Source organism: Macaca nemestrina, chromosome 12, assembly GCF_043159975.1.
Source record: "Macaca nemestrina isolate mMacNem1 chromosome 12, mMacNem.hap1, whole genome shotgun sequence".
Taxonomy (NCBI): domain Eukaryota; kingdom Metazoa; phylum Chordata; class Mammalia; order Primates; family Cercopithecidae; genus Macaca; species Macaca nemestrina.
Window position 1 is genome coordinate 107,326,658 of NC_092136.1, and position 17,520 is coordinate 107,344,177.

A 17,520-nucleotide genomic window follows, 5' to 3' on the forward strand; every position below is an offset into this window, starting at 1 on the left:
GGCACATAAAGGAGGGAAGTAAACAGTACATTTAGAGTTTCTGTTTTGTTCTACGTTGTTTTTTAATATGTTGTCTGGCCCAATTCACCAGCAGAGAAGAGAAAATGATTATAGACAATGTTTTACCTCTAAAATAAAACCATGTATCTTGAATAATGTAATAAAATGGAATCTTTTGACTGGAATATAATAAGTGTAATAAGGAATCCTATTAGTTATGTGACATGTAACAGGAGTCTGGCTTTCCAAAAGAAGAAATGGGGGAGAAGTATTCCAGAGACACCTATTAGAATAGGGACTGGCAAACTTTTTCTGAAAAGGACCACATAATAAAATATTTTAGGCTTTGCAGGTCATACGTTCTTTGCAGGGACTACTCAAATCTGCCCTGGTACCATGAAAGCAGCCATAAGCAATACATAAGCAAATGAGTATGGTTGTGTTCCAATAAAAGTGCATTTACACAAACAGGCAGAAGACTGGGTTTAGAGTGCAGGGCTTGAGTTGCCAACCCCAGGACTAGACTATAAGCTCCATCAAGTCTGGAATCTTTCTGTTTTGTTCCACTATGTACCAAAAGCATCTTGAACAGTGCCTGGTAAATATTAGGCACACAATAAATATTTGTAGAATAAACTACTTTTTGAACAGAAAAACAAAAAGGAACTACACTTCTATTAAATCTCTATTCCATTTAATTTGTATTTCTAGAAAAGAGAAAAAATCATTACCAGACATGCTCAACTTATGTGTAACTTGTACATAAAAGTTGATCTACAAATAAAGATTAAACTATGAGGTATGATTAGGCAAGTCTCCAAAAGAACCCACAATCTAACTCAGCTACTATTTTATAGTTTTATAGGAACATAATAGTGAACCTTTGTATAAGAAAAAGAAAATGAGTTCCAAATTTAAAATGGAACCTCTAGGAAAATTTTTCTCTCAGTATAATTGCAGAACACTATATTCCAAGAAGGCCCTTCTCACCACTTGTCCCACAGGGGCTAGGAAGCTCATCACAGGAGTTCTCAATGGCAGATTCTAATAGCTGCCATAGCCAATTACAGGGACTACAGTGGCAGAAGGCCAAAGGAATGTTTCAGGAAGAAACATTCATGTGAACAAATAAAAACCCTCTACAAACAAACAAGCATTTTCTAGACCAGGTAGGATAAAAATAACTTCTTCATTTGTGGAATTAGTAATTTTGCCTTCAGTCACTCAACCAAATGGTCCCTTTCTCAACCAAGACATGGAAATTAATAAACATCCTGAGCACTAGGGTAATTTCTTTTACCAGGAAAAAAATGATACTTACAGACTTTCTGATATCTTTGGAAGAGAGATCTATCAACTTCTTGTTCATGGACCACTCTTCATCAGATTCCATTATGGCTTTCTAAGAAATATCCATTTGTTAAGTGAAAAAAGAACATGTAAGTAAATAAAAAGAGACAGTTTATAACAAGTAATATAACAAATTAATTATGGGGTATATTATACATAGTAGGCCATTATTCTGAACTGATTAAGGCTTTAATTTTAGATATTTAAAATACGAACTTCTTAAATTTTTAAAATGCTACCGTTAGCCAAAGATAATACTCTTTTACTCATTAACTGTTGTACTAACGAGCTCAACTTTACATGACAATCCTTAATAAGACCAATCAATTTAATATGAAACATAATTTGTGACCATAAATTTCAATCTATAGCACCGCATTCATAAAGATTACTAAATAAATTCATTTAGTTTTACTGCTCTTCTTCCAAAAGGCAACACAGTAATTTACATGCTTTCTGGCAACCAAGGACTTGAACTATTTCTGCTCATATAATGAAGAAGTAAAAATACAGGAAAAAAATGTGCTCTAGAAAATAAAGCCAATTTTTTAAAAGTGCAGGAAGCATAAGTCTATTTCAAACAGATAGCAACTTAACTTTGATTGCATGCAACTCAACGCTTTTATTTACCCCTCACACATTTTAAGTTTTTGATGTCAGAATTTATATAACTACAATTTGTCAATTTGTAATTTAAAAAACAAGAATTTTTTTAAACGCAGGGAGAAAATACATATACATGGAAGAAGACTTCCTATGCTAAGCAATGTAACTGCTATTTATGGTAAATAAATATTTAAAAGAAAAGCCAGAGTGATAAATATAAAATAACCTCATGTTTTTACAGTACTGTTATTAACAAAGCAAATTTTAAAGATAAAATAATAATAAGTTCAATTTAAATAGAACAGATACAGTGTTATTCCCTATTTAAAAGGTACCAGTTGCTTGGCTTGACACTGTAATATATAGCACATTCAATATAAAAGCATCTTCAATGATCACATAAAAGATTTAGTGTAGGCCAGGTGTGGTAGCTCATGCCTGTAATCCCAGCACTTTGGGAGGCTGAGGCGGGCAGATCACGAGATCAAGAGATGGAGATCATCCTGGCCAACACGGTGAAACCCCATCTCTACTAAAAATACAAAAATTAGTTGGGCGTAGTGGCGGATGCCTGTAGTCCCAGCTACTCAGGAGACTGAGGCAGGAGACTCGCTTGAACCCGGGAGGCAGAAGTTGCAGTGAGCAAAGATCAGGCCACTGCACTCTATCCTGGAGACACAGCGAGACTCTGTCTCAAAAAAAAAAAAAAAGGTTTAGTGTGGTAAAGTGATACATGATTCTAAGAGATGACATTTCTGTCATCCCATATGAGCAAAAGTGGCTGCTCTATGTTAGGTCACATTCCTCAAATGACTCTAGTCACAATCATCCAGGACTCTACTGAGGAAGTACAAAATTAAGCACTCTGAAAAAAGAAGTATAATAATCTCTTTTCAACTAAGTTTGGTCAACACAGGACTGGCATGGGTCTTTGGGATTATCTGGCTTATTCTCTTATACTTTAATAGCATAATTTTTCACATCAAATAATCAGGTTGTCTTTAAAGATTTCTAGAAAGAAAGTAGAACTTTACCAATTCATAAATCTTAACAGATTTTATAATTCTTTTTCTTGGAACTTACAGTTCATATTAATAAATTTTATCATTCCATGCTGTCTAAACATTTTATATGCAATCTTCTTATACCAGCTCACAAAACACTACTTTCCTTTATCTTTGGACATGTTGCTATTTCATATATGGTTCTACATTTACACATCTATATTAGTCTATAAATTACAATGTATTCAGGTCAGGATCAAACACATGCTATTTTATAATAGCTCTCTGAATACCGTAAATGACACTTCGTTGGTTATGAACTCTAGCCATTATCGTATGTCCAAAATTGCATATCATGGTTAGAAATTTTCCTTTTTACAAATAGCATGAAATATTAAATGCTAAAACTTACAGCAATAACTTGCCTCAGCATTGTAATGTGTACTATTTGTTGTTGTTATCTTTGGTTCTAGTGTATTTCAGTAATCAGTTTTCTAGAGTTGTGACTATAATTTTGACTTGAAAGTACCTCAAAGTAAAATAATGATTTCATCTGAGAAATGGGAAATTATTATAAGTTACCATTTGATAGTATATTCATATGCCTAAATAAGCATGCTTTTAAAAAGGTCAAAATCAAAAATTTCTTCTGAGAGAAATTTATACAGCAGAGTATTTTGTGCTTCCATTTCTTTCTTTCTTTTTTTTTTTTTTTGAGACAGGGTCTCGCTCTGTCGCCCAGGTTGGAGTGCAGTGGTGCGATCACAGCTTACTGCAGCCTCCGCCTCCCAGGTTGAAGTGATTCTCCTGCCTCGGCCTCCCGAGTAGCTGGGATTTCAGGTGCCCACCACCATGCCCAGTTAATTTTTGTATTTTTAGTGGAGATGGGGTTTTACCATGTTGGCCAGGCTGGTCTTGAACTCCTGACCTCAGGTGATCTGCCCACCTCGGCTTCCCAAGTGAGGCACTGTGCCTGGCCTTTTTCTTTATATAAATTTTGATGTAAGTATATAGGAGAAAAATACATTAATCAAGACAACAATATTTGTAAAATAGCACTGTAGCAAAAAATAAGCATATATGCAAAGACTACTTATAAATACCTTAAAATAGATGGGAGCCATGTCGCCCACTTCCTTGGGGAGAGGAATGCATTCATAAACCATGTGGTACTGTTTCTTCATGCCCATATTAGTTTCCAAAAAGATGCAGTCTAATCCTTTATCTTCAAACATCTTTACCAATGATTTTCTGAACATCTGAAACAAAAGAACTACGTAAAGAAAACACTCAAAGGTGATTCAAAATAACGCATTTTCAAGAGATTTGAAATATGAAAACTTTAATAAAAAAGTACAAATCCCTTTAAAATGAAAAATAAATAAATAGTAATATCTGAACTCTGCAATGTTATAGGTGCTTTACTTTCTAAATCTACTATATAATTTCATATGTTTAAGCAAGATTCTTTTAAAAAACTGAAACCCACTATGTATATATTAGAAATAGTTTCAGTAAAATGAGAGAAAGAAGAGATAAAAATCAAATTTAGGTGGTAAAATATGAAGAACTGCCAGAACAATCATAGGAAAACATCCATAAGCCAAAAGAGGTACTCTGAGCAGATGGGCATCCTTAAACTCAGAAATACATGAGAATTCACTCCCAATTGTTTTCCTATGCTCATAGCATCTGCATTTGTTGGTTCCCTATTTCTGCTGACCCATCACTAATAACCTTGCAATATTCAGGTAGTCCTCTATTTTCACATATAATGAAGTCCTATAAAGTATATGAAAGCCAAATACACTAAAGTTGAAAATAGGGTTCTCTCTTCCCAAGGAACTAACCATTATTATACAACTATATACAACTATACATACACATATAATCAGTTGTCTTTGTGTGTGTTGTGTGTGTGTGTATTTCACACTCCTAGGCCTAAGGGGCAGCTGTTTGTAGAGGGTGGCTGAACGGAGCTGAGTGGTCCAGGATGTCTGCATGCATTCACATGACATCCCTTATAATACAGGATGGAGCTAGGGACTGAAAGAAAGGGGAGCAGGCTGAAGGCTGGATGCCAGAGCTCAGTTCTGTGCACATCACCATGTCTTACTGTGAACCCCTCAAGGTGTCTAAGAATTCTGGATGGGCGCGGTGGGTAATCCCAGCACTTTGGGAGGCCGAGGTGGGTAGGTCACCTGAGATCAGGAGTTCAAGATCAAGGTGGCTAAGAATTCTAAGCTAAAGTTGGCCTTGTGAGATGTTATGAAAGTATATTCAAGTAGGAAGACAAAATGTATTTTATTTAGATTTGTCAGCTTGATTTATAACTTAATATTTTGTTTAAACATTTTGTTTTGAGGTAATTACAGATCACATGTAGTTAAAAGAAATAATACAGAGAGATTCCATGTACCCTTTACTCAGTTTCCCCAAAGGTAACATCTTATAAAACTATACTATAATATCACAACCAGGATATTGACACTGATACAGTCAACATTGAGAGCAATTCCAACACCGTCCATAAAGATCTTGCCTGTTACCCTTTTATTTCCTCTTCTTCTTTTATTTTTACAGATGTGGTTATGCTGTGTTGCCCAGGCTGAAGTACCAGTGCTCTTCACAGGTGCAATCATAGCATACTACAACCTCATAATCAGGCTCAAGCAGTCGCCCCCCATTAGCCACCTGAGTAGCTGGGACTAAAGATGTGTGCCACCATGGCCAGCTCCTGTTACCCTTTTACAGTCACAGTCATTCCACACCCTACCCAGTCCCCATTCCCCCTTCTTCTGCCTTCACCCTTAATGTGTTCCTGGTTTCTTTAATTCTGACATTTCAAGAATGTTACATAAATAGAACCATGTAATCTTTTGAGGTAGGCTTTTTTTTTCTTCAACTGTTAAATTTTAAGTTCAATGTCACATGTGCAGGATGTGCATGTTTGTTACATAGGTAAACGTGTGCCATGGTGGTCTGCTGCACAGATCATCCCATTACCTAGGTATTAAGCCTAGTAACCATCAGCTATTCTTCCTAATGCTCTCCCTCCTCCCACCTCCCACCCACCGACAGGCTCCAGTGTGTGTTGTTCCTCACCACCACGTGTCCAGGTGTTCTCATCATTTAGCTCTCGTTTATAAGTGAGAACATGTGGTGTGTGGTTTTCCGTTCTGGCATAAGCTTGCTGAGGATAAAGGCTTCCAACTCCACCCATGTCCCTGCAAAGGACATGATCTCATTCCTTTTTATGGCTACATACTATTCCATGGTGTATATGTACCACCTTTTTTTTATCCAATCTATCATTTATGGGCATTTAGGTTGATTCCATGTGTTTGCTATTGTGAATAGTGCTGCAATGAACATACGTGTGCATGTATCTTTATAACAGAATGAATTATATTCCTCTGGGTATACACCCAGTAATGGAATTGCTGGGTCAAATGGTATTTCTGCCTCTTTGAGGAACTGTCACACTGTTTTCCACAATGGTTGAACAAATTTACACTCCCACAAATAGTGTATAAGCATTCCTTTTTCTCTACAACCTCACCAGCATCTGTTGTTTTTTGACTTTTTAATAGTAGCCATCAGGCTTTTTTCAATCAGCATATTCTCTGGAGATCTACCCAGGTTGTTTCATGTATCAACAATTCATTCTTTTTCATTGCTGAGTGTATTCCTGAAATGGATGTACCCAGTATGTTTAACCATTCACCTTTACAGAATATCTGGGATATTTCCAGTTTTTAGTTATTACAAATAAAGCTGCTATGAATATTTGTGCACAGGTTTTTGGGGAAATATAACTCCATTTCTCTGGAATAAATGCTAAGAAGTGCAAGAGTTCAGTCCTATGATAGTTGCATATTTCATATTTTAAAAAACTGCCAAACTGTTTTCCAAAGTGGTCAGACTATTTTACATTTCTACCAACAACAGAAGAGCAATTCTGTTTCTCCATATCCTGGCCAGCATCTGGGGTTGTCAATGTGTTTTATTTGACATTTTGATAGGTCTAATTTATCACTGTGATTTTAATTTGTATTTTCCTAACAGCATTTTTATATGCTTATTTGCCATCTATTAATATATATCCTCTTCAGCAAAATGTTTCTTCATGTCATTTATCCTTTTTTTTTTTTTCTGAGACGGAGTCTCGCTCTGTCACCCAGGTTGGAGTGCAGTGGTGCGATCTCAACTCACTGCAGACTTTGCCTCCCAGGTTCAGGTGATTCTCTCACCTCGGCCCCCCGAATAGCTGGGATTACAGGCGTGCACCACCACACCCGGCTAATTTTTGTACTTTTAGTAGAGTCGAGGTTTCGCCATGTTGGCCAGGCTGGTCTCCAACTGCTGACCTGAGGTGATCCACCCGCCTCGAATTCCCAAAGTGCTGGGACTACAGGTGTGAGGCACCGTGCTCGGCCAACTTTCTAACTGGACTGTTTGTTTTCACTGTTTTGACATTCTAGATATAAAAATATTCTTTACATATTCTATATACAAATCCATTATCAGGTATGTGGTTTGCAAATATTTTCTCCTAATCTATAATTTGTCTTTTCATCTTCATATCAGAGTATTTTGCAGAACAAAAGTTTTTAATTTGACAAAGCTCAATTTATCAATTTTTGTTTCCATGGATTATACTTTTGGTGTCAAGTCAAAGAACTCTGTGTACCCAAGATCTTGACAACTTTATCTTGTTTTTTCCCCAAAAGTTTTATAGTTTTGCACTTTACACTGGAGTGCTGTGCTCCACTATACAACGGAGGGTTGTGTTCCGTTTTGAGTTAATATTTATATAAGGTATGAGGTTTAAGCTGATACTCAGTTTTTGCTATGCATGTCCAATTGCTCCAGCACCATTTACTGAAAAGGCTATCCCTTTTCCACTGAATTGCTTTTGCACCTTTGTCAAATTCAGTTAAGAATATTTGGTTGTGTCTATTTCCGGGTTCTCTATTTGGTTTAATTAATCTATATGTCTATCCCTCCACCAGTATCACATAATCTTGATTACTGTAGATATGTAATAATCTTGCTTATTATATATCTCCAGTAATCAGGTAAGGCTGATTCTTGCAACTTTATTCTTCTTGTTCAAAATCGTTTTCACTATTTTGATTCCTTTGCCTTTCCATATAAAGTTTACAATAATTCTATCTATACCTATAAAAAATCTTGCTGGGATTTTGATAAAAATTGTGTTAAACTAGTATATTAATTTGAGAAAGACTGTCATCTTTACTATGTTGACTCTCCTAATCCATAAACATGGTATATCTACATTTACTTTATTTTTGAAATTTCTCTTATCAGTGTTTTGTAGTTTGTAGCATACAAAACATGGACATGTTTTGTTAGATTTGTACCTTAGTCCATCCTCAGTACTTGTGGATTCCATATTTACAAATTTGCCTTCCAAATCAATTCTCATGTCATTTTTGAGATCTTTCACAGGCAACTGCAGAGTGGTGAAACAGCTGAGTCACCTGACATACACATTCCCAACCAAAGTTGAACAAAGCAATGGTCTGCCCTGTTTCAATTCTCAACGTAAACACATGTGCTCTTCAGGGTCTATTTAGTGCCATATTTCCACATATTTGTGCTTTTTGTTGTTGATTTCTCTATTCAAACTGGACCCTAAGCACATTAATGAAGTACCATTTGGTGTTCCTTAACACAACACTGTGATGTGATGTGCCTTATGGAGAGAATAAGCTTTAGATAAGCTTCCTTCAGGCAGTCTTTAATCTTTGATTCTGAGAGTTTTTATCATAAATGAGTAGGAATTTCATAAAATGCTGCTTCTTCTTCACTGATTGATATGAACATGGTGGATTATAATGATTTATTACCTAATATTGAACCAGTCTTGCATACGTGGTATAAGCCCCACTTGGACATAGTGTGTTATTGTTTTTATATATTGCCAAACTCTATTTGCTAGTATTTTGTTAATAATGTTTACACCTCTATTCACAAAGGATATTGAGCTGTAGTTATTTTATTTAACTGTCTTGTGCTATGAGGATAACACTAACTGATGGTATCAGGATAATACAAACTCCCAATACGAATGAATTGGAAAGTGTTCTTTCCTCAAGAAATTATATAAAATTGGTGTCAATTCTTTAAAAGTTTCATAAAATTCTCCAATGAAACCATCTGGGTTTGGAGATTTAATTTTTTAGAAGTTTTACATTATGAAGTCCACTCTCTTATTAGTTAAAACATTGTTCAAATTGTCCATTTCATATTGAGTGTGTTGTAACCGTTTGCATTTCAAGGAAATGATCCATTACATCCAGAGTTGTTCATATTATTCCCTTATTATCTTTTTGATGAAAATCTATACTAATACTGTTTTATTTCTGATATTGGTAAATTGTTTTTTCTCAATTTTTTTTCTTTGTTGGTCTTGCTGGAAGTTTATTATCTTTTTTAAAACCCCAACTTTCATTTCATTGATTTTCTCTATGATTTTTCTATTTTCAATTTCATTGATTTCTGCTCTTATCTTTATTATTTCTGTCCTTTTGCTTGCTTTGGATATACTTTGCTCTCCTTTTTCCAGGTTCTTGAGGTGAAGGTTTTTCCTCTTTTCTATAACTACTTAGTGCTATGAATTTCTCTCTTGGCACTCACTTAGCTGTGCCTCATAAATCTTAACATGTTGTAATTTCACTGTAATTCAATTCGATTATTATTTTTTTAAATTTCTCCTGAAACTTCTTTTTAAGCTCTATTGAAATGTATTATTTAATTTCCAAGTATTTGGAAAATTTTCTATTATCATTCTGTTATTAATTTCTAGTTTGATTCCACTGTGGTTAGAGAATGCACTCTGTATGATTTCAATTGTTTTAAATTTGTTGAGGTTAGTTTTGTGGCAAGATAAGAGTCTATGCTCTGAAAAAAAATGTTTTCTAATATTGTTGAGTGGAGTGTTATACAAATATTGATTAAATCCTGCTGACTGATGGTTATAGTAGGCTGACTAATGGCCCCCAAAGATATCCAGGTCCTATTTCCAAGAACCTAACAACATTACCATATAAGGCATAAGAGATTTTTCAGATATAATTAAGAATCTTGAGACAGGAAGATTATCCTGGATTGCCTGGGTATATCTTAAATGTAATTAAAAGTTTCTTTATAAGAGGGAGGCAGAGCAAGTTGTGACTAAAGAAGAGGAGAAGGCAATATGATGACAGAAGCAGAGACTGAAATGATGCAGCCACAAGCCAAGAAATGCTGCCATCCCCTAGAAACTAGAAGAGGTAAGGAATAGATTCTCTTCCAGAGTCTCCAGAAGGAACCAGTCTAGTCGATACCTTGATTTTAGCCCCGTAAGACTCATTTGGAAACTGACCTCCAGAACCATAAGAAAATACACTTCTATAGTTTTAAGGCACTAACTCTGTGGTAATTTGTTACAGCAACAACAGGAAACTCATGCAATGGCATTTTTAAGTTCTTTTATATCCTTGATGATTTCCAGTCTGGTTGTTGCATCAATTGTTAAAATGGGGGGAGGTGCTGAAGTCTCTAACAATAATTATGAATTTGTCCATTTTTTTCTTTCAGTTCATTCAGTTTTGTTTTACACATTTTGTGCCTCAGTGTTGGCGTATGCACATTTAGGACTGCTATGTCTTCTTGGTGGATTGACCCTTTCACCATTATGTAATGTCTCTCTCTTCTTTGGTAATTTCCTCTGCTCTAAAGTCTACTCTATCTGGCATAAATGCTTTGTTTTCATTAATGGCTGCATAATATATATATTTCCATCCTTTTATATTATTCTACTTGTGGTATTATTACATTTGAAATGAGTTCTTGCAGACAGCATATAGTTGAGCTATGAAATCCCCTCTACCAAACTATCTTTTAACTGACATACTGTTTATTGATATAGTAGAGATATTCTACTTTTATTTTTTTGTTTTCTGTTTGTTCTTTCTATTGTTTTTCTGGTTCCTTTCTCCTGCCTTCTGATGGTTACTTGAACATTTTTAGAATTCCATTTTGATTTATCAGTAGTGTTTCACAGTCTGTCAATTTGTACAGTTTTTAAAGTGGTTCTAAGAGTTGCTTTAAGGCATTACATATACATACATATATATTTAATTGCAGTCTACTGGGGCCACTTTACCAATGCAAATAAAATACAGACACCTTACTTCCCTTTATGTCCCTTTACTCTCCCTCAGTTAGAATTGTCTTAAATACTTTCTCTACATACATTTGGAAACACATGAGACACCAGGCGCTGTGGTTCACGCTTGTAATCCCAGCAGTTTGGGAGGCCAAGGCAGGCTTATCACCTGAGGTCAGGAGTTCAAGACCAGCCTGGACAACATGGTGAAACCCCGTCTCTACAAAAAATACAAAAATTAGCCAGGTGTGGTGATGCATGCCTGTAATGCCAGCTACTCAGGAAGCTGAGGCACAAGAATCACTTGAACCCAGAAGGCAGAGGTTGCAGTGAGCCAAGATCATGCTACTGCCCTCCAGCTTGGGTGAGAGTAAGACTCCATCTCAAAAAAAGTTTCTGGGGGCTGCCAGCATTTCTTGGCTAGTGGCTGCAACATTTCAGTCTCTGCTTCTATCATATTAGCTTCTCCTCTTCTTTAGTCAAAACTTCTTTCCTCCTTCCTGATTTTCCAGCATTTTTTCTTTTATCATTTCCTCTCAGATTAAAGAACTTCCTTTAGCTATTCTTTTAGGATAGCTCTGCTGATGACAATTTCTCTTTCCATCACCTAACAATGTCTTGATTTTCTCCCATATTCCTGAAGGATATTTTCACTAGAAACAGAATTCTTGCTTGACAGTTATTTTCTTTCAGCACTTGAGAAATGTGTTACTTCCTTCTGGCCTCCATGGTTTCTAGTGAGAAATATGCTGTCATTCAAATCGTATTTTCCTTATAGCGTTTGTTGTATTTTCCTAATTGCTTGTTGAAGCATTTTTATGAGGGCTGCTTTAAAATCTTTGTCAGATAATTAGGATGTCTCTGTTATCTTGGTGTTGGTGTCTACTGATTACCTTTTCCATCCTAGTTGAGATTGTCTCTATAAGTAATTTTCAATTGAAATCTGAACATTTTGAGAATTAAGAGACTGGATCTTGTTTAAATTTTCCATTTTATACGGCTTTTCCTAATACTGCTCCATCAGAAGAAAGAGAGATACTACCTCATTACTGCCATATGGGGATGGAAGTTCAGGTTCCCAACTTGGCCTCTGTTGACACTCAAAAATGGCAGAGGCGACTCATTACTGCTGGGTAGCAGATGTGAGTTCTAGGTTCCCATTAGGCTTCCACTGATACTATCCTGACTGGGAAGAGGAGGCATGCCTTGTGTCTCCTCCCCACATGGTTTCCACTCATCGATACCTTCACATGCCTAGTGTTACTTGCACACAAAAAAACTAAAAAACAGAATCAAATAGGAAAAAATACAAATTTGGTATTACGACAGCTTTTCAGATTGTCTCTATTTTGTTACTTGTTACTATGCTTACAAACTTTTATTTATTAAAAAAACTTTATTGTTACTTATTTCAATATCTAGTCCTAGAGTGAGAAGATAACCTTATATACTAGAAAAAGGAAAATTGTTAACAGAGTGGAACTATATATTTGTAACCCAAACTTTTTCAAAGAAAAGATGTACATAGAAAGCAACAGCAATAATAATACATGTTTAAATAATCCAAAAATTACCTCACAAACATCCTTACTTCATGTTTGTTCATACTCCCTTTCTGGCTTAATTATTGGATGACTGTTCTAGATTTATCTGGAGAACAGCGAAGAAGGCAGACTCAAAATGTCATGAATTATAAACAAAAACTGAAAAAATACTAAATTAGTGTTGCAAGAATGGTTCTGTATTATAAAATATATAAACCTCATACTAATAGCTCCAAGGAGGATACACACACATTTAAGTACTTCTCCTCTTTCTCTCTCTCTCTATACACATACATATATATAGAACATTTTAATTTACAAATACGAGTTTAATGGAATAATTTGAGTTTGATCAACTCTACCAAAAGCATGATGTTCTCCATACTCAATAAGAAAAACGCTATACAAAAATATTCATTTTTTAAAAAGTTATGTAACAACTAAACAATGGGGAATTTTTTGTAGTTCCATATCATAAGATAAATCAACTGTTTTATATTTAAGAGAGACATAGAGTTTCCATGTTATGGAGATGACATGAAACTCCCATATTCCTAGCAAAAAACACTTCATTCTTTGGGTAACCACTACTTTCCACATTTCTAACCTACCATTATTCATCTAATTGCCCATTCCTCATTTAGTCAATGCATCCAGACTACAATTTCTTATAATCAGTTTAAGGAAACTATACTGCAGAATGTTGCAGGTCCTTTTGTATCACCACAGTATAAAAAAAATCAAGTACGTATGAATACATACTTTTGACATTAAAATTAAAGTACTCCTTAAAACTATTAATGTTATGTAGGACTGATTTTGGAATATTAATGCTACAATTTAAAGTATAACATGTTTAAATATAAAGTTATCAAGTTATCCCAAGGTAAATGTTATGCGATAGAACAGAACTCATTTATTACTCTCTCCACAGAGTAACACCTCAAAAATGAATTTAAACAATTGTTTAAAAGGCATAAGCTACTTGAACAAAGGAAATGAGAGAAAACGCAACGACAAATCAGATCACTCCATAAGAACTGACTTAAATGCTAGAAAGTTGGCTCATACCTTGGGGAGGAGAAAGAAGGTTAGCAGGGACAGCAAAGAAGAAACCCATGCGACACTGCAGAACCTTCAACAGGCTCAGGAGTTGGCAGCACCAAGTACTTATGGAAGTGGAGGTGAAGGTATGGCTAAAAACAGATGACTTAGAGGAAAGCCTATTAAAAAAGCAATCAACATGCCAGATCCCCTCCTCATCATCAGAATGCTACAGGATTATCCTCTGGAAAAAGTAAAACAAAGTAGCTGAGCTAGAAAACCAGACACAGCTGAGAGTTTACAGTCTGAAAACAAGGGTGTTATCAGAAAGGTTACTTAATGTCCATACATGTTCAACACTGCCACCTCCAGTCTTCTTCCCCAATTCAGCTCCCAGAACACTGGCAAGCAGGCTTAGATGACAGGAGATTGAGAGTCTTTTCTGAAGGTCTGGCTATAGCCCCAAGAAAAAGATCTAAAGGTACTAACATTGGCTGTTTCCTAATGAAATGGCCCCACATATCACTCCACATTGAAGTTCACTGTATGTAAGCATCAGTGATCCTCCTTTATCCCCACCTACCAATTTGGGATATTTTTAAATGGGCTTACAGTGTTTGATTACAGCATATGTTCAAGAAAATTTGTAAAAATTGTAACAATAAATTTAGAGGGAACCAAGTTTCACTATATATTTAACAAAACCAGCAATTTGGATCTTATTTAAAATGTGTGATTAGCCAAGTATGCTACGCTGAAACATCTCTGCATTTTATATTAAATAGGAAGTCTAAAACGACATTTAAATATTACTAGATACTAGTGATTTTTAAAACCACTTGAAAGAAGTGGCTCCTGCATTACAACATTTGGCAACAACATTTTGTGCTAAGTCAAATTTTTTTTTAATATATCCAATAAAAGAGGTAAATAATCAAAGATATTCACTAAAGTAGAATTAATTTGAGTTGTACATATTTTGAAAGTAAAATAACAACAACAACAACAGCAAACTGTACTTCTTCAAGCTAGGATTCAAATATTTCATTAGTTCACTAGCCTACAATAATTTATAACTTCTAACAATTATTTTCCTTTCTCACACAAAAGGAGTTATGACACCATTATCTGCATAAAACAATTTGGCTTTTCCTCTTTCCCAGTTTTCCATAATATATTTGGCTTCCAAAATCTGCTAAACTATAATGTAAACTATACTAGAAACACACCATATATTTTGGCAGAATTAATGAACTACTTGATCTCTTCATTTCTTACAGCACCTAAAATATGATATTCATGTACTCAATATCTGTTAAATTGAATAAAAATCTTCATCCACTTAAACTGTTTTCATCAAGCAGCTTGATTTCTTATAGAAATATAAAACATACACACTGTATTCCTAATTTCTTAAAATATTTTTGGTACTGCACTTTGCTCTAAGTTAAATCAGTTTTATATGTATGCATTTTTAAAAGGCATCCTGGAAATGTTCTAAAATAATTCTAAGAACTGAATGCCCATACTTTCCACCTTAAATTACCTACTGGCACTGGCATCCACTGCTAGGAAAACCCAAACTTTCACATCAAAAATACTTATATTCTTACTTTTGCCTGGTTGCAGATGCAATAAAACAATCTACCCTTTTAACTTTCACAGCATAAACTTTAAAATTACAAGGTATACAAGACTAAATTTCATCAAATGCCATCAAAACATCTCTTCTTTTGACATACTTATCAGCATGCTGCAAAGACCAGTCGTCTCTTGTGCAGCGCTAACTTACAATTTTCACATTTTCTAATTAAGGCTCCCTGTAGCCCCTATTCAGTTGTCTGGCATTAAAAAAATAAAGTGTTTTCTTCCTTTCTTTCCTGGTCATTATCAGGTCTTGAAATAATTCAGCAACAATTTCACCCATGGTGTGCCTTTCACTCTCTTAAAGCATCAGCCACAAAAACAAATCCGTGAATCCAAAAGCTGGGCCAGATTATGAAGGAAAAAGAGCAGAAATTAAGGCTAGTAACAAAATCACCACAAAAACACAGCAGCAGAGAAGGCCAATTCTGTCACAGGAAAATACGGCAACTGCTAAATATAAACCTCTGACTCCTCAAACTTATTTGCGTTATCTGAAAACGTCTTTGCTTTTAGCTGCAATTTACTGGCTTTACTGTGGTAAGAATGATTCTTTCATGCCGCAAAAGAGGTGTCGAAATCTTAGGCTGATTTTTTAAGTGAAAATAATTATTACTTTGTCCCAGTTTATTTCGAAGATAAAAGGTCTCAAAATCTGGAGCGCGCAAGGAAATAAAATGATGGAAACACCATGATCCACAGATGGATACAACGATGAAAACACACGTGTTTAAGTTTAGAAACTAAAATCATTAAATGAAGGTATAAAACCTATTGGAATGTATCACAATAATTTACAAAAATTGCTCATGAGTTTTAAAATGATAATGAACATTTATCATGCTGACCTGGATCTCCTCCCAGATGTCTTCATCCAATAAAGTAGCTGCTCTATGGTGCTGCAAAGGGACTATCAGGCAGTGTCCCTCCGTAAGAGACCGTACGTTGGGTAAACATAAATAAACCTATGGGGGAGAAGTACAAAAGGTGAAATGTTACTGCTATTTATTCTCAGTTGTAACAGATGAACCCTTGGTAGAAAAAAAAAGATGAATATTTAATGAAGAATACTTAAGAATTGCTTTTGTAAATGTTAATATTTTTAAAGATATTTAATATTTTTAAAGGCATCAGGATGGTTTTTAATAAACTGAAAATTTAGAGCACAGATCTTATACATCAGACAAGGATTAAGATTAGGCAAAGAAGAGCAGAATGAATGACACAATATCCTTAATCTGAAGGGGCTAGATACTTGAAAATCCTTGAAACAAAACAATTTTCACAAAAACAAAAAGACACATGGCCTAGTAATGGTCTATCGGATGCCTGTTTATCAGGCCTTCCTTCTCTGATTAGCTGAGAAAAGAGAATAAACTGAGCTCAAAGGAAGAGAATATGACCTTGGAATGACCTTACTGCTATTTATTTACAAACATCTATTACCTAAAAACTAGTGCTATTTTTCCATTATATACAAACTGTCTTTTTTTAAAAAAAAAAAAAAAAAAAAGGTTAATCGGTATGTATACAGAGAACAAAAGCATTACAAAGGGCTTGATCTTATTCTTATTTCTGTTATATTTTGCTGGGTTTTAGCTAGAAATATTTTGCAAAGCAGACATTGTTTATTTAATAGAATAACTCAAATGTTTAAAACTTTGCTGAGAACAAAGTACGAGTGCACATGGATATCTACCTAAAATTACAGTAACCTCACAAACATGTTCATGAAAAAAAAGAAAAAGAAATAAAGATTAAGGGCCATGGATATGTCTGTAGACAACTTACAAGATTTAGAAAATAAAATATTTAAAGAAATGACTGAATTTTCTACATAATCACTGAGATAAAGAGCCAGGTCCAAGTGTCAACGATAGGTCAAATGAGCTGTAATAAAATTCATTTTTAAATGCATTATAAACATAAAAATCACCTAAATTGGTATCAAAATCAGTTTTTCAAAACAATAATAGAAACATAAAAGAGAAAATAAAATAACACCTAAATAAATTAGAACACACAAAAAGCAATACTTTTTTTATCTGACAGAGACAGCAGAGCTACGATGGACTGATCAATAATTACTGAGGGCCAATTACATGCCAGGCAGTGTTCTACATGCTAGGGAATCAACAATGAGCAGGGA

General features: G+C 34.9%; 1 protein-coding gene across 1 annotated transcript in view; it reads right to left on the reverse strand.

Annotated features, from left to right (window-relative positions):
- Positions 1-17,520, reverse strand: part of LOC105493667 (CWF19 like cell cycle control factor 2) — a 126,237-nt gene that overhangs the window by 13,668 nt on the left and 95,049 nt on the right. The window contains exons 14-16 of the mRNA XM_071075527.1: positions 16,220-16,336; positions 4,064-4,219; positions 1,322-1,402 (exon numbers count right to left, since the gene is read on the reverse strand). Of these exons, the coding sequence (XP_070931628.1) occupies positions 1,322-1,402; positions 4,064-4,219; positions 16,220-16,336 (354 nt within the window). The remainder of the gene's footprint in view (positions 1-1,321; positions 1,403-4,063; positions 4,220-16,219; positions 16,337-17,520) is intronic.